General features: G+C 35.9%; 1 protein-coding gene across 1 annotated transcript in view; it reads left to right on the forward strand.

The window, feature by feature from the left end:
* LOC113232122 (acetyl-CoA carboxylase) overlaps positions 1-21,922 on the forward strand; it is a 117,314-nt gene that overhangs the window by 10,871 nt on the left and 84,521 nt on the right. Inside the window, exons 2-18 of the mRNA XM_026466759.1 lie at positions 2,059-2,176; positions 4,277-4,384; positions 6,051-6,191; positions 6,661-6,841; positions 8,284-8,486; positions 9,950-10,159; positions 10,747-10,920; positions 11,237-11,399; positions 11,481-11,643; positions 11,733-11,877; positions 12,708-12,817; positions 14,310-14,476; positions 15,005-15,216; positions 17,126-17,231; positions 18,143-18,280; positions 19,569-19,675; positions 20,283-20,419. Coding sequence (XP_026322544.1) covers positions 2,059-2,176; positions 4,277-4,384; positions 6,051-6,191; positions 6,661-6,841; positions 8,284-8,486; positions 9,950-10,159; positions 10,747-10,920; positions 11,237-11,399; positions 11,481-11,643; positions 11,733-11,877; positions 12,708-12,817; positions 14,310-14,476; positions 15,005-15,216; positions 17,126-17,231; positions 18,143-18,280; positions 19,569-19,675; positions 20,283-20,419 — 2,583 coding nt within the window. The remainder of the gene's footprint in view (positions 1-2,058; positions 2,177-4,276; positions 4,385-6,050; positions 6,192-6,660; positions 6,842-8,283; positions 8,487-9,949; positions 10,160-10,746; positions 10,921-11,236; positions 11,400-11,480; positions 11,644-11,732; positions 11,878-12,707; positions 12,818-14,309; positions 14,477-15,004; positions 15,217-17,125; positions 17,232-18,142; positions 18,281-19,568; positions 19,676-20,282; positions 20,420-21,922) is intronic.

The following is a 21,922-nucleotide window of genomic DNA, read 5'->3' on the forward strand; positions in this document are numbered from 1 at the left end:
AATCCGGAAAAATAGTTTCATTTCCTATAAAAACACATATATTATATAAAGGGCTTTAGTTTCGTTTTAAAAAAAACTGAAATAAAGCCACTGTTCCTGCAGTTCAACCCAAGCAAAATGAACCGTATTAGTACGGGAAAAGATTGGAATTCGAACTGAGCTAGTATCGACTCTTGAAGTAATTTGATAATGAAAGTGGTAGAAAGAAAAGGGATGTCAGGAACGTAGCAAGTGGTGGTTTGTGGTTTCTATGTACTCGAATGGGAGACGGAAAGAGGTGTTCCACATATATAGATACATGTGCTACTACAGTTGGTGAGCTAATGGATTTTTTTACATGGCACCATTAGAGTTACTTTAAAATCCGAATTCGACTTCCTAGGTCAGTAGTTTTGTCCGACGATGTAGTAAAACCATTTCCGGAAATCCGGAATTCGAAAAAGTTATTGACTAATGTTTGGTGGTTTTAACAAACTCTATGTCTCTCCTTGTAGCTATATCTATACATGTATCTATATATGTGGAACACCTTTTTCCGACCATTTATGATAATATAGAAGGTATAGTTGGCAATATATTATTTGCACCGATTCGTCGTAACGCTTCATCTTTAGAGTACAATAGGACAAAAGAGTGTGCCGCCTCGCTAACGCACGTGCCACCTGTATAGTGCAAACACATAGTTTAAACACTTTTGCTCATTGGCAGTTAATTTTAAACTTGGTACTATTTATGCGGAACTAACTTTGTTGAATTAGCAGTAAAAGAGTCGGCAGTTGGTACTTCACGAAGTACGTAGTAGTTTTAAAAAAACGACCTGATGAGTAAATAGATAGTAGTAGTTTAGGAGCAGTAGAGCTCCTTGTGGAAGAGTTCGTCTAAGGTAGTAGAGCCACCTTACCTATTTCTGCCGCCAAGCAGTAATGTCAGCGTTACTGTGTTCCGGTTTTGAAGGGTAAGGGTGCTTGTCACTTTGTCACCTTATGTTTCAGGGTGACGGGCGCAGTTTATTTATTTTTTATTTATTTATTTATTTATTTCAGGCAACTAGGACCCATAGATACATACCTTACAGACTAACATACATATAATATAAAAATAATATAATAAAACAATAACAGAAATATTAAATAAATACCTTACGGACTAATCATAAATACAATATAACATGATAATATACGTATAACACTATTTATTTACACGTATGTACGTTGACGTGTGACGCAACGTGGGTGTCCGGTAGCCGTCCTCGGAAACGCCGGTACATGACACCCTTCGGCCAAAAGTCTTCTCTCATGAAGGTCGACAGGTGTTGAGTTGGTACTCGCACCACAAATGAATTAAAATTCACATTGTGGCGCGACTCCAACCGCTCGACCCTCAGGTTTGCAGTGGTAGTAACCCTCATATTTTTGCGATTTAAAGCTCTGAGTGGCACTGTAACTGTTGTGGACAGGCGTTTATCTTACCATCAGGCGCACGACTTGTTGGTCCCGTCACTTGACGATATAAAAAAAAAATTAAGACTAGAATTCAGAATAACTTTTTTGTTAAAAATAAAAACCGACTGTTTAATGAATGAAAGATGATTCTCAATCGTGATTGATCTTTAATCGTAAAGTAATAGATCTTTACGCTTTCAAAAACATATTGCCTAGTTTAAACGCTGCGTCAAATTATGCCTATGTGTAGCACTATAAATAACAACTCTTAATGTCGCGGTTATACTGCTCAATGTTGCAAGAAAGAATTCTTTTGTAACCTTTTCACCGTCACTGACAAAACTAGTTTTGTTGCGTAGACGCCAAGTGTAGTGATATGACATGATATGAATTTTAACCTTATATAAATTCAATTCACCTAAGTTAAAGAAAAATGTAACTGAACATATAATGCAAGTATGAATCCATTCTTAACTAGAATGTACGAATAACAATTGGTTTCGTTGACACTTTAAAGCGTCTATGGCGGTCAAAAGTTTAATTAGTGTATCCGCTTGCTAATACAATTAGTAAAATTGTCCCAAAACTAAAAATATATACTATTTCTCCCTGGCAGGCCGTCTATGTCCCAAGGCACCGTGATACACAGCCAGCGATTCCAAGAGAAGGACTTCACGATCGCCACGCCTGAAGAGTTTGTGAGGCGATTCCAGGGGACCAAACCCATTAACAAGGTGAGTTATAATTATATTAATACAAAGAGAAATTCCTTGGATTTGACAGGAATCGAACCTCGTACAAACAGACGTGTTTTAAACGGCATCACTGAGCGTAAATAGCTTAATAATAATAGTCAGCCTCGCTAACAACTGAGGCGTATTTCTGTGGCGTGTCGCTTCCAGCACAAATGCCATCTTTACTGCAGAATACAAAGACTTACAGTGCTCTATTTTCGCAATGTTAACTTCGTGTTACGGCTGCCATCGGGCTTTACCCAGTAGCCCTTTGTCTTTGGTACAGACCCGCGGACGCTTTCAGTCGACTTGGAAGTATATAGAGTTGCTATTACGTATTTTTATTTCTTTCCGCTCACAGGCACGACAATAACCAGAAAATGAAGAAATGATTACTTTCCGGAAAAATATTCATTTTTAATCATATAATCTCTTATAAGCACACTTTATTTATTTTATATTTTTGTTAACTTGTTTATTGACATGGAGTAAATGTTATTAAAAATAGGGAAATAGTTTTACAGCTCTATATAGTTCATACGGAAATCAACACAAAACAACAATAAAATACATAGGAAATGAAACTATTTTTCCGGATTTAAATCGCGTGTATTTGTTTTTTCAAATAAACCGACCCGAAGGGCCTGAAACGTCGGTTTGTTTGAAGAAACAAATATACGCGATTTAATTCCGGAAAAATAGTTTCATTTCCTATGTGTAACAATCGCGAAAACCTAAGAACTCAACAATAAAATACGTTGTTCAAAATTCAAATATTTTTAAATCTATAATTAATGGGCTTGGAAATTAATATTCGTGTGCATTCGGAAATCCGATGATTGCCGAGTGACATTGAGAATACGTTCTTGCCACCATTGAAGAAATATGAATCGAATGTTTTATGAAAATACCTTCAAATGTCTGAAATATATTCAAGGAAGAAAGTCTTAAACACAGTATTTAAAAAGATAAAAAAAATATTGTTGAAGATTTAGCTTGATAGATTTGTTCCGATGCCGAAAAAGTAATATTAAAACAAAGTAATCCAATTGTACATCGAGTTTTTAAATATATTAGCGTTTAAGAGCGGTTACACTCGGTGACTTTTAGCAGCGATGCAAACGCAATGCAATAGCGATGCAGTCGCAATGCAGTCGCGATGCAGTTGCGATGCAGTCGCAATGCAGTCGCGATGCAGTTGCGATGCAGTCGCGCGTTTACATCGATGCAGGCGCCTGTAAATCTCAAGTGTAGCGATGCAAGTCGCCGTGTGTAACCACTCGTAAATGTTGCTGATATAATTATTTAAACATGTCTACCACACTTGTTTTAAATTAATTTAAAAAAGTGCAGGTCTTAATATTTCTTTTTTTTTATTTATTTATTTAATCATTATACGTTTGTTTATTTAATTTGATTCATTATTCTGCTAAGCTCTTTATTTCAAGGTTATATGTAGTAAAAAAGTTGAGCGTGGTTAAATTTTTCTGCGAATGCTTATTCGCAGAAAAATTTATATATAACTAATAAAAAATTATAAATAAAAAATAATTATACCAAACTCCGTACTAATTCGGTTTAGGTGTTTTCATCAAATTCATCGTACGAAAAAATGTATGAATCGGCAGTTAATAATAATTCTCTTTTAGGCCTTGGGAGAGGCGAGAGTTTAAAATAAATATAATAATAATACTTGACTTCGGTTCGTAAACGTGATTCAAACCAACGAACAAGCTGAGAAAAATAAAGTAAATAATAATAACAATATTTCAGACAAAAACAAATATCCATAGTTTGTTAGTAAAGAACTTAATAAGGTTAGTGTGATGCCATTGAAATATTAAAATTAAAATAAAATAAAATGAGGTAAAATTAAAATAAAATGAAATTATTAAATTAAAATTCAAATGCTATAAAATGATTGTAATTTGATTAATTCTTTTGAATTAAATTATAATCACGGAAAATTACATTAAATATAGAATTGAAATTGATCGAACAAAATAGATATATTATAATGAAGTCTAGTGCCCAGCTAATAACTGGTAAATTACCAAAGCCTTCCAAATGCATATAATTTTGTATTTTCAATAATTCCAGGTATTAATAGCGAACAACGGTATTGGAGCTGTAAAATGTATGCGATCGATCCGAAGATGGTCTTACGAGATGTTCAAGAACGAACGCGCTGTCCGCTTTGTCGTTATGGTGAGTTCTTTTTTTTTAACTAAATAACGCACACACTCAACATGTCCCTGGACTAGGAAAACCCTGTGTGGCGGTCTCAATCCATTTACCAAGTTTTATTGAGATCGGTTACTGGAAAGTGCGCGAAAACGGATTCATCCCCTAGTTTGCCACCATTGGAGGTGGAATGTTTTATTCAAATTTAAATGGGACCTATACTGAGGTACCCTCTTTCCAACAAAGAAGGAATTATCAAAATCGGTTCACAAATCCGTGTAATTGCGTAACTTACACATAAAAAAAGAGTCGAACTGAGAGCCTCCTCCATTTATTGAAGTAAGTTAATAAATGAAAAAGAAACTTATTTATTGCAATTCTTCATATCGACTGTGAACTGGCAACCGGTGCTATCAAAATTTTGACAACTTTACATTACATTTATAGCATCTGATTTATTAAATAAAAATACCTAGTTTTTAAATATTTTTATTACACATACACTACGTATTTTTATTTAACAAACCAGATAGTATATAAATGATGCAAGCAATTTTTTTCTTCACCTGTATAGTCAATGTAAAGTTGTCAAAATTAAGATAGTATCGGTTGCCAGTTCACAGTCTATATCGGACTTATTCATATCTATTATTTGTTTCGAAAGGGCAAAACATTGATTGATGCTTGCACGTACTGATATGAAACATGTTTACAGAGATGAATAAAATGATAAAATTATCTCGTTGATAACAATTTTGTGCTAAAAGGCTGTGACTCCACATCAAAACACTAAACAGCGATGTATACCTACAGCGCTGAAATCAGTGTTACATAACTATATATACCTACATCACTGAAAGCTGTGATATAAACCTACAGCGCTAAAAACTGTGATATGGTACAGTGCTGAAGTCTGTTATCTGTACCTATATTTTTTCCTTTATAATATCAAGTGACGGGACCCGTACGCTGCCGTCCACTAACCAAAATACGCCTAAGTGACAAATGGTCAAATATCCGTTTTAAAGCAAAAGATAAAATTCAAACTTCTCTTTTAAAAATACATAAAATTAGTTAATGTGTTCGATTTATCGGAACTTACCGTAACGATGCGTAGCTGAAATATCATTAAACAAATTCAATTCTAAAACTGGGTTATTGTTTTTTTATGATATCTGAAAAAATATTTTGTCTTTTAGCCGCATTTTAGTAAGCGGACGGCAGCATGCCTGTCCACAACAGCGGTGTCACTCAGAGCTTTAAATCGCAAAGACATAAGTTGACAAGTCCTTTCAAAACCGAAATACAATAATGCTGACATTACTGCTCGGCGACAAAAATAGGCAAGGCGGCAGTGCTACCCTGGACGAACTTTTTCACAAGCAATTCTACTGCTACTGTACTACTTACATGAACCTACACCATTTAAAATTGTGATGTATATATCCATAGCGCAGAAATCAGTGATCTATACCTACAGCACTGAAAACTGACATATACCTACGGACAGAAAAAATATTATTACACCTATAAACATTGTATTTGAAACCTCATTTATATTGGAAATTTCATTTTCAAACGTTATACTGTCTTTAAAGATTTAGATAGCACATTGACCTTTCTGTTATTGTAGTTATAATTTTTCTTTACAAAGATAGATATAATGCAATAAATAAATGTATAATTTCAGGTAACACCAGAAGATTTAAAAGCCAATGCGGAGTACATAAAGATGGCGGATCACTACGTGCCTGTTCCTGGGGGTTCAAACAACAACAACTATGCCAACGTGGAGCTTATTGTGGATATTGCTGTCAGGACTCAGGTTCAGGTAAGTTAACAACTAGCCAGTAAGTAGAATCAATGATTGTGGTTACGAGACAAATGCACACTAAATATAACAAGGTTCAAGTTACTTGACAAATAGACAGTAATTAGAAACAAAGGGTTTTAGAAATAATATCACGTTGGAAGCTTAGTAGTCAAATACACAGTTTGTAGAAAAGAAATATTTATTACAGAAAAAACGAAAAGATATTCGGTATTCGGCGACTAGGCGCCTATTTTGCTTGTAGAAAATAGATACCATTTATTGGTAATAGACAGATGAAGATCTTGATAAGTAAACAGGTGATAAACAGGAACTAGTCATTTTAGACACTACTTATAAGTAGACAGAAAGTGGACACCACTTATTAGATAGGCAGAAGTCTGTAAAACTAAATAGTCAAACTATAAACATGTAGCAAGTAGACATTACTAAATAGCTGTTTTTTTCATGAAGTTTTACAATGTTCCAGGCCGTTTGGGCAGGTTGGGGCCACGCTTCAGAGAACCCAAAGCTCCCTGAACTCCTGCACCGCGCTGGGGTGGTCTTTATAGGGCCTCCAGAAAAAGCCATGTGGGCACTTGGTGATAAAATCGCCAGTTCCATCGTCGCTCAGACTGCTGACATCCCTACTTTGCCATGGAGTGGAAGTGGTGAGTTGTTCTGTCTCTCTCTTTCCCTGTAGCAAATAATATATTATAGCATCCGGGAACCGCAATTGCTCAAAGATGCCTCAGCCAGTGCTACAGCGTTATGCCCTTTAAGGTATGCATCTTAGGTCTAGGTCACTGGACATAACAAAACTCTTCGCTTAGAAGCTGTTGTTAGGCTTCATTGACATAGGCCTCTGATGACTAGAAACCTAGCAGCTACTTTCCTAAAGAATAGGCTTTGCCATCTAAAGGGGAAATTAGCCTACACCCGTTCTAAGGTGCGATCTTCGATGAAATTTTGTACCGTTGACTGGTTTCGAACTCCTACTGCTATCATACCTATTTTTTTCGCCAAGCGTTCCTGTTCTGAAGGGTAAAAATGGCTAGTTCAACAAAAACACGTACATGCGTCTTGACAATTTCGCGTTTCTGGGTGACGGGGCGCAGTGGCAGTGCCCCTTCTTCTTATTCTTCTTTAAAATGCTATGGCTCTATCGAAATAAACGATGATTTTGGTAATGTCAAGTAAAAATGACTATGTGCGGTAGTCTTGTAACACTATAAACTTCTACTTTACAACCCCATCGATATAATCGGTAAACCCGCCAATGCCGTTGAGGAACGCACGAGTTTTTAACTCAAAGATTGACCGGTAAATTACGATAAAATTCACTGAGAAGAGAATCTACAACAACAGAGTACATACACGGACTATTACAAAAACAAATTGTTTTTTATAATTATTAATACAAAAATCGAACACTCAGAAAAAACACTCAGAAAAAATTCCTTCGATCGGGTCGGGTTTTTCTGTGTTCGATCTTTGTATTAATAATTATAACAAACTAGTGGAGTAATTTCACAAAAAATAATTGAATATCAATTCAATAAAAATTTAATTAATACAGTGAATAGCGACATCTCTCGCTAGGACTGGTAGCTGTAAAGGTACTAACTGGGTGATAAATCTGTCATAGATTTCTCATAGATGGCGCTACGACTAAAAAGTCGTTGAAAGACCAAGTACAAAGACACGACGCAAGCACATAGAAAAATTCGTGAGGTCCGTTGGTTCGTTCCGTGGCTTAGTTGGTATAGCGTCTGGCACGGTATGCAAGAAGACGTCGGTTCGAATCCGACCGGATCGAAGAAATTTTTCCTGAGTGTTTTTTCTGAATGTTCGATCTTTGTATTAATAATTATAACAAACTAGTGGAGTAATTTCAGAAAAAATAATTGAATATCAATTCAATAAAAATTTAATTAAATTGTTTTTTTTAAATAAACTTACACAGGACATAGACAAAGGAAGAGTGGACTGACGTTAAGAGGAAGTTAGATCTTTGCGATTTGAAGTTCAAAGTGGCATTGTAACTGTCATACAGGCGCGTCGTTTACGTCTAGACACTCATTACGTAAAAAAAAACTTTTTTTCCCTTCAGAACTAAAAGCAGAATACAATACCAAGAAGATCAAGATATCATCCGAATTATTCGCCAAAGGCTGCGTAACCTCACCAGAACAGGGTCTACAGGCTGCGCATAAAATTGGCTTCCCTGTCATGATCAAGGCGTCTGAAGGTGGTGGTGGCAAGGGTATCCGGAAAGTGGAGAACCCTGATGACTTCCATAACATGTTTCGACAGGTTAGTGTACCGATTCACTTTCAAATACAGCTTAAATATAAATTTGTATTTAAATCAATGAAACATAATATGGTTTTGGAATATCAACTACTTATGTAATTGGTGCCTGTACCAGATCTGGAAAGCGTGTGGTCGCGATGCTCACTTCCCGGTTAAAGCAAATGCTTTGAGAGTTGCAGCATGCTCTATTTAACAACTTAAAGTGAAATATATTTATAGATTAGAAGAGAAAAAAGCATAAACACACAGGAAGATGAAAAAAACAAAGCAACAAATAGGTAATCGGACAACTTTTCAATGAAACAAAAATATATTAGATTGTTTTCTAATTTATTGTTTGTTTATACTTCCGTTACAATCCATTTTAAACAAACAACTCACTGACCTGACCATAGACGGTTTAGTGATGGCCAATTGTAATGCCAACTACAAATTGATTAATTAATAGAATGAATTGATTTGTTTAATTGAGTCATACTAGCGGTTTTCCTTACTTAACCTGTAAAAGCATATTTAAAATTTTCGAAATCCTAATTTCAAATCCTCCTTCAAAACTTAGATACTCGATTTATTGCAATTGAAATTTTCGATTTACTAATCGATTACAAAAACTTTAATTGAATGAACCAAATGTTTTTTTCCGTACAGCTCTATGTAACCATAGACTATTTATACCTCTATAATTAAATCATAATTTCACTTTTTGACTTCCATTTTTCAAATTTTTTCGAAATATACGTGAGAGTGTTACTTATGCGATTTATTGAGTTATTGCCATTGACTTACAATTACATGGACGTCGGGTCCGCGCTAAAAAGTGTCCGCACTTGTAAGGCGCTAAAATCGTATACAGAGCGCGACACTCCGCTTTAGTCTTCATTTGTTCTATGGACAGCGCGATACTGCGATGACATAACAATTTAAATTTCGAATAGGTTGACTTGGGACATTTTTTTCGTGGTTTTTGTATTAGACCCGTCGTCCATTTATTTGTAAGTCAATGGTTATTGCTTTAGAATTGTAACCAGACCGGTTTGTTTACTTTTCGTCTAAAATGGATTAGATCTGACAATACATAGCATCATGCTTGTCTCAAATTACTTCTGCTTCCTTCACTCGCATCAGCCTTATTTTTGACCTGACCTCTTTTAAAGACATTTTCAGTCTATTCGAGATATGTACAAGGTGTGCTTTCCTTGTCCTTTCGCGTTCGCTGTATAAATTTGTATCATTACTATAGTACCTTCCATCTTTTCCGTATGCCCAAACCATTCATCCTTATCTACAACTCTCACTAATTACACTGCTCCTCATTTTGTCTCTAAGAAAAAGATTATCTAGTAGACAGTAAGTAGACAAAAATAGACAACTTGTACATATGTGCTATCTGTAGGTAATAATCAGTACATTGTCTATTGTGTTTGTTTTTGGAGGATTTCTAATTAAATGTAATTCTTTCGCAGGTGCAAGCGGAAGTACCCGGCTCGCCAATCTTCGTGATGAAGCTAGCGAAATCAGCCCGCCATTTGGAAGTGCAACTTCTGGCCGACCAGTACGGCAACGCCATATCATTGTTCGGAAGAGATTGTTCCATCCAGCGACGACATCAGAAGATCATAGAAGAGGCGCCTGCTGCTGTCGCTAAGCCAGACGTTTTCATCGAGATGGAGAAAGTACGAATATCGTTCTTTATCATAAATAGACCAAACTTACAATTTTGACGAAAAAAATATTTATACAGTTCGAATCAGAATTTCACGTTGTACATTGGTAATGTGAAAAATTCGTTTTTATCTAAAGTAACGTAGTTTTCGGGCCCTTTACAGGTCCCACCTGACCTGTAAAGGGCCCGAAACGTCGGTTTGTTTGAAAAAACAAATATATAGGCGATTTAAATCCGGAAAAATAGTTTCATTTCCGATGTGTAACAATCGCGAAAACCTAAGAACCCGATAAATTAGTTTTATCATTTTTATATATCATTATCAGCTGTACCGCTGTAGCGCTGCAATACCACTGAAAGCAAGTGACCTCACCAATCCGCAATGGACCAACCTGATGGACTTTAAAGAAAAACCCGTACCACCCAATGAGTCTAATACACCAAAAATGTTTGCGGGCGTGGGCTCACAACTCGCGAAAGTTCTGTCAAAATCGGACGAATTATAATTAATTGTATATGCATATAGATCGATTTTTAAATAGTAATTTAGTCAACAAGTTTTAACAATCGGATTTAAATGTCATATTGTTTTCACAGGCCGCAGTTCGTCTAGCAAAAATGGTAGGCTATGTGAGTGCAGGAACAGTGGAGTACCTGTACGATCCGTCCACTGGTTCGTATTATTTCCTGGAGTTGAATCCTCGTCTGCAAGTGGAACATCCCTGCACGGAGATGGTTGCTGACGTTAATTTACCTGCTGCTCAATTGCAGGTTAGTACTCATGAATTCTATATAAAGACAGTGAGTAGACAGTCAGTAAAATCTGAGTAGACTCTTAGACGGTTTGTAAAATATACAGTGAATTATACAAAGGGTAGTTAGATAGAATATACATTGTGTAAAATATTAACATTAAGCTCCAGACCTTCCCAGTAGATAATTAGTAGAATCTGAATAGACATTAAATTCGTACACATTGGATACAGTTCTATTAGGTCATGTGTGCGTGTAATAAATATATAGGTGGTGGTACGTTGGTAAATGCCTTCGTTTTTTTTTTATTAAATTCTATTTTTCCTGCCTACAGATAGCCATGGGGCTGCCTCTCTATCAAATCAAAGACATCCGCTTGCTGTATGGCGAGTCGCCGTGGGGCATGACACAGATAGACTTCGACGAGCCGAAGCAACGCCCGTCGCCGTGGGGACACGTTATTGCAGCGCGTATCACATCAGAGAACCCAGACGAAGGTTATCATCCTCTATCCATTTAAAGTATTGGTTCTATGTTAGGAATAAAACTGAAAACATATTAAGAAATCTTTAATCTAGGTTTCAAACCCTCCTCGGGCACCGTTCAAGAGTTGAACTTCAGGTCTTCAAAGAATGTGTGGGGCTACTTCAGCGTGGCAGCGTCGGGTGGTCTTCACGAGTTCGCTGACTCGCAATTCGGCCATTGTTTTTCTTGGGGAGAGACCAGGGAACAGGCTAGGGAGTGAGTATTATAAAACTAGATATCCTCCGGTTGGTCTGGTCTTAAGCAGGTTTAGGATCTAGCCTCATCTTATTTACTTCATTCAACAGAAACCTAGTAATAGCTCTAAAAGAGCTTAGTATCCGCGGTGACTTCCGAACGACAGTGGAGTACCTGATAACGTTGCTTGAGACGGCCGCATTCCAGGACAACAACATCGATACTAGTTGGCTTGACGCGCTCATTGCCGAGAGGGTAAGTTTGTTACTAAACAAGTAGTAGACAAATGTAAATATTAAGTATTAGACAACATTATATACGTTGCTCTGATCCCTATGTATTATGGAAATCGTAAACAACGACGGTACCACAAACGCCCTGACCTAAAAGTTAGTTTTCGACATTGATCCGGCCGGCGATCGAACTCGGGACCTCAGAGATGACGACACCATGAAAACCGGCGCGCAAACCATTCGATTACAGAGGTCGTCATTACGTAGACAGAAAGTAAAATATACCAATAGACATGAAATAGACATTCCGTAGAATACATAAATAGACAAGAAGTAGTCTTATAGTGTAAGGTTTCAATAGACAACAAATAGACGTTCAGTAGAATACACGAATGGACACTAAATAGAAGTTTTTCATCGGCTGTGGTACATATTTGCCTGCAATAAAATGTATTAACGTAATTTTCATAGGAAGTGTACACTGAAATGTTAAAATACTAGATAAAATTATTACAAAACAGTAAATATAACTTATTGCCGCAATATCACCTTTATAATAATAATAATAATAATAACGCACACACTCAACATAGCCCCGCACTAGGGAAACCCTGTGTCGCGGGTGCCATGGACACACACATAGACAACCACAAATTACACCCAAACTCACGAGAGAAATAAATGTAGGCCATACAAATATTTCTCCCGGCCCGGGAATCGAACCCGGGGACCTCTGCGTGGCAGTCCGGTATGGTAACCGTTCCGCCACGGAGGCAGTTATTATATTTGGAGTATTGATAGGGCTGAAGAGTAATTATGAGCTAGAAAAAACTTGTAATATTTTTTTTTCAGGTACAATCGGAGAAGCCGGACATAATGTTGGGTGTTATTTGTGGTTCCATCCTTATTGCAGACAGCATCATCACCACGCATTTCCACGAGTTCAAGAGTGCTCTCGAAAAGTTAGAATTTATTTTTATTTAAATAGGGAGTAACGAACAACTTATAATAAATTAAAATTGCTTTTCTATACAAATGTGCGCGATGAATCTAAAATTTATGATAATAATTATGTCCAGACAATCAAACCTATTACTTTAGAATTCCCTGTGCTTTGGGTAGCAGAGCAATGTAATTAACTTCGGCGCACTACCCACAACCCTCAGACCAGAATCAATTGAAGCTTTAGGTGCATCGAGTATATAACCAGAAATAGAGACGAAATAAGGGCCATATATTCCTGGTAACACATTACCGATACAGCTCTTATAAATATCAACTCTCGTTTGCATTGAAATATAGACAGGCCAACTACTGACCTGTGTGTATGTCTCCGTACATTCCAAAAAATATTCTGTTCTTATTGTAATAAAGATAATAACTCTAACAATGCCGTGCTGTTCTATTCAGTGGTGTGGAAAAAACAGCGAAACATCTAATTACAAAACAAACGGAATCACATTTCATCGGTAATTAAATATTAAATATGTAATTCTGCAATTTTCGTCCATTATAGCAAAGCTCAAGTTAACTGGTCGATTTGAAGTGAAACAGTTGACGACACCCGTCAATTGTTTCGAACTCGGGCTAGCCAATCGGAGCGCAGTTGTCACAGTAATGATATGGCAGAATAGTTTTCAAACAAATGAAATGACATTTCGTCTCTATTTCTGGTTATATTATTCGATGATTAGGTGTAACAAGGGCATATCATTAAAAGTGAGATTCGAGAAAATTGAAAATAAAGTTTTAACGTCTTATATCTTTTGAACATTTATAATATGACTCTTATATACTCTTATAAACATTTGAAAATATTTTTTTTCCTTGTGTTATCCGCCCTTGTTGCACCAAACCGGTAAATGAACGTAGCGTTCGTTTTATTATTGGTTTTTAAGGAAATTAATTGTGAATCAGTTTTATTTGAAAGTTGCATTGAAAATAAATTAAAATTATTTTTAATCATTCATTAAATTCGCTGGATTGCAATGAATCGACAGATCCGTCTTCAGCAGGTCTCACTGGCCTCCTAGATGCTCCATGTTGAGGATGTAGTCGCCCATTTCAGACATTTTTTTAAATGGAAATAAGTTTTTACAAACTGCAGGTGGTAACGTGTCCGAAATTCAAACGGAACGAGGGCGGAGCGCCACATTGTAAATTAATGAAACTTACGCCATCTAGAAGAGAGATCGAAATGAGTTTTCGTCACAAGATATTATACAGTGTTTTATTGTACATGTTTTGATGCAATAATATTAAAACAGGCTTTGGGTGCCGAGCTCTTGTTGTTCCCAATGCTTCAATTTAGAAAAGTACGTTTCCCTAGTTGGTCGTCGGTATTGCGTGCCAAATACGTCTCAGAGTTTTCAAAATCACTTCCTGATGAATTAAGTGATTTTGAAATAGGCCGCGATTGTAGAAACGCAAAAATACGTTATTTTCTCTTCACAGGGGCCAAATCCAAGGGTCTAGTACGCTCTCTAACTGTGTGGATGTGGAGCTCATTCACAGCGGTTACAAATATAAAGTGCAAGCTACGAAATCGGGACCAACATCTTATTTTGTTGCTATGAATGGGAGCTTTAAGGAATTGGAGGTTCATAAACTGGCTGACGGCGGTGAGTAACATTGTTCGAAAACTTTGTTAAATAAAATAATGCGGATATGTGGATTACTGGTTATCCCTATGAAAAATTAAATTCGAATATTTTAAATAGCACTTCTACCATTATGAAAATTTTATCTGTATATGTTATATTTCTTGTTTCGCGATAGTTTTATTACGTCAAAGATCTTCTACAATATGTGTGTAACTGTAAATACAGAAGATGTTGTTGAATGGTTAATTATTATGTTAAAGTATGTATATAAATAAGTACATAAAAAAGTTGCTTTTACTTAATTTAATTTTAATACACATATAGTAGTCAGTGTTTTGTTGGAATAGACAGGCAGTAAACAGTGTTTTGTTATAATAGACAGCCAGTAGATTGTTAGTAGCCGCGCTGCATAGTTGATAATGGATATCTTTATTATATGGAGAACAGACTGAATAATATATTCGAATAAACAGCGCAAATTATGAGTTTTAAATTTAAAACAATACGATGTAGTACAATACAAAAGTATTTTTTTTTTTTGTACAGGTACTCTTCTATCAGTGGACGGAGCATCCTTTACAACCTATCTTAAAGACGAAGTGGATAAATACCGTATCGTCATCGGAAACCAAACTGTCGTATTTGAAAAAGAGAAGGACCCTTCGAAACTTAGAGCGCCTTCTGCTGGAAAACTTGTCAATACGCTTCTTGAGGATGGTGGACATGTTGATAAGGGGCAGCCTTACGCTGAGATTGAGGTAAGAGAAATCGAAATTTGTAATAGTTGAATTATTTGCACCGACGACGTATATTATCTCTTGGAACGACTTTTAACTTATCATAAATTAACGCTTTCTTTACTCAAAGTGTACATGGAACATGGACTTAATGGTCTTGGTCCATCATACGAGTCATAGATGCGGTAAATGCTTTTTCTGAATTATAGTTTTGAATTATTTCTTTAATTATCAGGTCGTTTTTTAAACCTATAAGGATTATCGAGTTTAGAATTAAGTGCCAATGCGTAAAGTGTTTAAACTAGTCGTCTGCACTATATAAATGGCGAGACGGCTCACTTTTTTGTCGTATTGTATTCTAAAAACGAAGCGATAAGACGGACTGGTGTAAATAATATTTCGCTAATTATATACAATATACATAGACACGTAGACATCATAAATAAATGCTTAATAGACATTTTGTACAATAAATACGTACATGTTTAGTGTAATTAATAGACAAAGGGTAGATTGTACAGACGAATCTTATAAGTATTTTTTTTTAGTTTATTGCCAATAATTGAGTACGATGTAAAGGAAATAGACTATTCGCAAAGAAGGATGGTGACATCCCGTGTGTTTTGTGACCCAGTGTTTTTGAGGACGTGCATTAAGAAGACCTATCAATACTTGTAATTCATTATCTAAGCATCAAAAAAGCTAATTGAGTACAGCCTGTAGAAGCTGGGATTATAAAGTTGATGTAGGTCATGTTTATAACATTGTCCTGTATTTCGCTTCAGATGTTTGTCCGTAGCAGAAAACAACAACTTTTCAGTTTGTTCCTAAAAATAATAAAGAACTTGCTGAATATTCCCAAATCTGCCAAACTCTGTTACTTTTAATACAACGTTAACATGTTCTGTCGCAATGAAAAATTAAATCTGCCCAAATGGCAGATATATGTATGCCACAAATGGTCACACTGTTTTCTGAGGCCTCTTGTCAAAACGTTCCTTTGCTAAGTTTCTTATTTCTCATTTGAACAATGAAACGGAAAAATATTTGTCACAGTGTGTTTTTTTTACTTTACGTCATTACCCTTTAATTGATTATTTGATTAGGTATTATAAAACTTTAATGTTTTATGTGTGTACTATAAAATAACCAATACTTTAGGTCGGTAAACATTCAGTCATACTTAAAATGAAACGTACATACAAGAACGTTACATAATCTATGGTCGAACTGAACCAATTGCGTTGTGTTCTTGCATTTATTTTAAAATACATTGTTTTACAATTTCTTTATTCCCGACTTCTAAAAATATACAAAAATATATTGATAAATAGGCATAATAAACTAAAACGTAAAATTATACTTATAGTCGATGAATGGCTGTTCGTTTATTTCATAATTATTGGGTCAGCTTTCTCCATCCTTCTTTACAAAAACCCATTGTTGATGAATGTTCAATAATGTAGATGAGGCAAACGGCTTACAAAACTTATATTGTGAATAGAAAACATAAAGTGACAAGCACAGTGGCCCTTCCAATTTTTTTGTGATATAAAGCTCTGAGTGGCACTACAACTGTTATGAACAGGCGTGTAGCTTACGATCAAGCACACGACTTGTTCGTCCAGTCAATCAGTCAGTCTTAACATTATAAAAAAAGGCCAACTAAGCTGAAAATTACCTCTATATATAATAATTATTTATTTATTTATTTTTTTTATTTAGACTTTTTTTAGGCCACATGATCCACATAATATATACCTTAATGACTAACATACATACAATATAATATAACTATAAAATGTGTGGCGCAATCTGGTGTCATAATATTTCAAGATGAAAGAAAGAAAAGAAATTAAAATGATTATGGAATAATGTTTGGTAATTTACGCGTAACCTTAGAAAATGTAATAAACGGTCTCTTTTACAGGTAATGAAAATGATCATGACTCTATCTGCTCCTGAGTCTGGTAAAGTAACTTGGAACCTACGTCCTGGTGCTGTTTTGGATATGGGCTCTCTTATTGGAACTCTGGGTGAGTGTTACTGCTGGAAAGTTGCATTATCTCTATGTCAAACCCCCGACGCAAAAAGGCTGAGCGAGTTATAGTGTCATCGTTTGTTTGGCTCTTGTCTAAACAATCTTTAGAAATCGAAATTGTATAGCTAGATGCATTGACTTACAATTATATGGACGTCGGGTCCGCGCTAAAAAGTGTCCGAACTTATAGGGCGTTAAAATCGTATACAGAGCGTCATTCACGCTCTAGTCTTCGTTTGTTCGACTGACAGCGAAGCAAACAAAATTAGACAGTACTGCGATAACATTACAATTTAAATTCAACGTTTTAGCTTTTTCATATTCCTTGACATGTCACTACGTTTAAATAGGTTCACTTGGGACATTTTTTTCGTGGTTTTTGTATTAGACCCGTCGTCCATTTATTTGTAAGTCAATGGCTAGATGTCAATATTTTGCTCTAAGTATAGAACTTTTTTGTATGATACCTAGTGTCGGGGCGAACAAGTTTTGCACCTGGTGGTAAGCGACACTCCTTTCCGTAACCATTGTAGTGCCACTCAGAGCTTTAGGCTGCCAACAGATTGCCTACATGTTTGCAGTTAATGCGTGAAGTCGTTATCAACTTGCCACGGTCATGCTGTACCGTATCATTGCCTAACCATTCGTTGCTTAAAAAGGTATCGGCTGCGGTGAAAAGGTTAACCAAAAATCTCTTACTAGATGTCACTAGCGGCGACGAATGTGAAAGTCAGTACAGTGATCTGTAACAAAAACACATAGGAGAGTCAGAGCAATGCTACGGTGCAGCATGGTCGTGGGTTCAAGTCCCACCGGGTCAACGAAATTTTTCTGCGTGTTCGATCTTTGTGTTCATAATCATAATTGAAAGCTTTCATATTTGTAATTGTTGTATTTTTTTCATAGAACTGGACGACCCGACACTAGTAACTACAGCGCAGCCCTACAAAGGGCAGTTTTCTTTGGAAGACAACCCGCCTGTGTCCGAGAAGCTGAACCACGCGCACAACAAGTTTAGGTCTATATTGGAAAACACTCTTGCTGGTTAGTACTATGAGTGATACATACAGTTATTAGCTATGTGGGCGCTAGATGAAGTCCTATTGCGTCAGCAAGATTTTTTGAACTTTCTATTGAATTTTGTTTCTGTTGTTTTTGTATTTTTATTTGCACAAAAGTTTTGAATAGACTAGTAAATAACGCAGTAATATAGGAAATGAAACTATTTTTCCGGATTTAAATCCCATGGGACCTGTAAAGGGCCCGAAACGTCGGTTTGTTTGAAAAAACAAATATACGCGATTTAAATCCGGAAAAATAGTTTCATTTCCTATGTGCAACAATCGCGAAAACCTAAGAACTCGAAACGCAGTAATATTCATTTTTTTAATAAGCTTATTTTTAAGTTATTTTTCGTAGCTTTTATTACTACTCTTTTATTATTATTAATTAATTTATTTGAATCAGGCAGCTTGTCATATATTACTTAAGGACTAACATACATATGACCTAATATAAAAATTAAATTACTAATTGTACGTGTCGGCGACGTGTGACGCAATCTGGTGTCAGGTAAACGGACGCGGAAACGCCAATATACGACACTCTTCAGCCAAAACTCCTCCTTCACGAAAGCGATGAACGTTGGGTCGGCAAATTCATTACAAGTGAATTAAAATTCACGTTGTAACGGGACTCCAATCGCTCGACAAGCAGGGTGTGTTTGGCTTTTAGACAGATGTATTCCACTGTGACCTCCTTACATCGTCATCCCACCTTTTTATCGCCTTTCTAAGGTTTTTGGCCACTCGTATTTAAATTTTCAATTGTTCCATAGCTCATTTGCTATGCATTCTGGGGATCTTTAAATTTAAAATTAAAAGACAAGTATCACGTATGAAGCTTCATTCGCATCACGCGTCTTTTCATTTGGTCATGTATTGCTTATTTGGCAGTAATTGTTTCGGACGGAGATCGAGAGTAGACCCCCATATTTTGTTTCGTTTCACCGTCACTCCCTCGATCGCGACAGCGTACGGAGCTGGTTAAGATTCAATTGCGTCTAATTTTGATTCCTTTACTAAGTTTATAATCATTAGTAGTCTAAATCATGTGACAACTTTAATAAGTTTATAACCACTGCAGCCTTTATCATGTACCTATGAATACGTATCTGTAATTCAGTATAACTCGGCCCTTTTAGGACTTCTTTGTTATCTTTTCTTCTCTTTAACCGACTTAAAATAAATTTTCGGCTTGTTAGGGTTACAACACTTTAACAACTATCTCCTCAGACTTCGTAGAGTAATGCAATTAAGATTGTTATCAAAAGGGTATTGCCTCCCCGAGCCGTACAACACGCCGCGCCTGCGCGAGGTGGTCGAGAAATTCATGCAGAGCTTAAGGGATCCGTCATTGCCTTTACTCGAGCTGCAGGAGGTAAGTGCACAGCAAAGTACCATACATAATGGGTATTGAGTTATTAGCTCGTAAGACCCCTGGTGGCTAACGCGGGAAGTATTTTTTCCCTATAGATACACGTCTACCCCTCCTACGTAAAGCATCGTAGGTTGAAATTGCCAAATTTACAAGGGAACGTTTTAAAGTCTCGAATTAAAAAAAAAAGTCTGAAATTGGCATAACACGTGACTTTAGAATTTCTCAGTTTTATGTGGCAAAGCTCATTACTCACATATTTCATCGGTAATTAAATAATAAATATGTAATTTTTCAATTCGTCCATTGTAGCAAAGCTCAAGTTAAACTGGTTGATTTGAAGTGAAACAATTGTCGACAATTGTTCCGAATTCGGGCTGGCCAATCGGAGTGTAGTTGTCACCGTAATGATTTGGCAGAATAGTTTTCAAACAAATTAAATGACATTTCGTCTCTATTTCTGGTTATATACTCGATGCTGTTTGTACTGTGTGTGTTTACTGTACTATGTGTACCACAGGATACTCATGGTACAGGGTCTTCTCTACTTCGAGAACAGGCAATTTTGTGGTTATCTGGCACATTATTGTTAATAATAATTTTCCCAAAGGTACTGTCGTCAACTTCAGGCCGCATCCCGATCTCGGTAGAGAAGAAAGTGCGCAAACTCATGGCCTTGTATGAACGGAATATCACCAGCGTTCTGGCGCAGTTCCCCAGTCAACTGATCGCTAGTGTCATTGATCAGTGAGTATTTAGTTCATAATTACAGGCTTATCGCTTAATTGAGTCGGTTTCTGAAGTAGCTTCACGGTGCGGGAGGAATAACAGTTTACGGAACGGCTATGTCGCGCTGCACACGGAATAATTTCAACAAGATTTTTCTGATGATGTTCAATGGCAGGTTGACTGAAGAAACTGCCTACCAAATTATTGTTATGTGAAACGATAAAAAAGCTATTTAATTGATAATTGAAATGAATAGACAAGCCATTTGGCACTTTTTAACCGACTTCAAAAAAGGAGAAGGTTCTCAATTTGACTGTATTTTTTTTCATGTTTGTTACGCGATAATTTGTGAATGTGTGAATTTGTGATTTTTATTTATTTATTTATTTGTTTGCAAACATTACAGCTTTTAAATTTGGTTTACAATTCTGAATAATCTACTTACATAGCCAATTACAAAGTTTGTCAGATTACAATTATTATTTTTTTTCAAAGAACAATCTAACAAATTGAAATACATATTGATAAGATATTATAACTAAATCCCGTTGTATTAATAGATTTAGACATTATTTTTTTAATTACTATATTTTTTAAATGAAGCTACTTACAATATAATATAATATAATAAACAAATGGACTATAGTAGAGTATGCGCATTTTGACGATTCTTTTTTTGTTAGAAAGAGGGTATATTAGTATTGGTCCCATTTAAATTTGACGACAATATTCCTCATATAGGGGGGTAAACTAGGAGATGAATCCAGTTTCGTTCACTTTCCGTTAACCGATTTCAATAAAACTTGGCATATAGGTATAATTCCAATGAAACAGCCAGTCTGTCAATTATAATTTCGTAAACCATATCATAAAGGCGCTCTTTTTAGTTCAGAATCAAAATTCTATTGTCTATAGTATTCGTCACTACAACAAAAATTTAATTAAAGTTGTGTACATAGAACTATAATGAATATTATACAGAACTATAGTGAGTTTCAAAAAAAGAACGTCGTATTTTTGCTAATTAAAATATCAGATATGTCGCTACTCTAACGTTATACTGCCTCTTGTTTGGTTAAATTGGTCTAAAAGTCTTGCTACCGGGCCATAAATCTTCATTAAAAAAAATTATTTGTTGGAAATATATGCAGTACTTGGCCAGTTCTATTCTATCTCTTTGGTTTTTTGTTTTGTAGCGTTTGTTTGGCTTTCGTCTGAATATATGGAAGAGGCTGTATGGTAGAACCTTTGCCTACCCTAATAAATGGATCAAAATTTATTAGAAAAATTGCGTTTGTTGTCATGGATCAAAATATATATTAAATATTGATTTATTATTTTAAATGGAGCGACTTCTTTGGATTCTCCGGTAAAAATGGGTGTTCCGCAGGGCTCAATACTAGAACCTTTCTTATTTCTGATTTATACTAATGATCTGCCTTTCTTTGTTAAGGACTATTGCGAAATAGTATTGTTTGCAGACACATCCTTGATTTTTAAAACAGACAGACATGACATTAA

The sequence above is a fragment of the Hyposmocoma kahamanoa genome, unplaced genomic scaffold (genome assembly GCF_003589595.1).
Source record: "Hyposmocoma kahamanoa isolate Upper Pololo Valley unplaced genomic scaffold, ASM358959v1 67, whole genome shotgun sequence".
NCBI lineage: Eukaryota > Metazoa > Arthropoda > Insecta > Lepidoptera > Cosmopterigidae > Hyposmocoma > Hyposmocoma kahamanoa.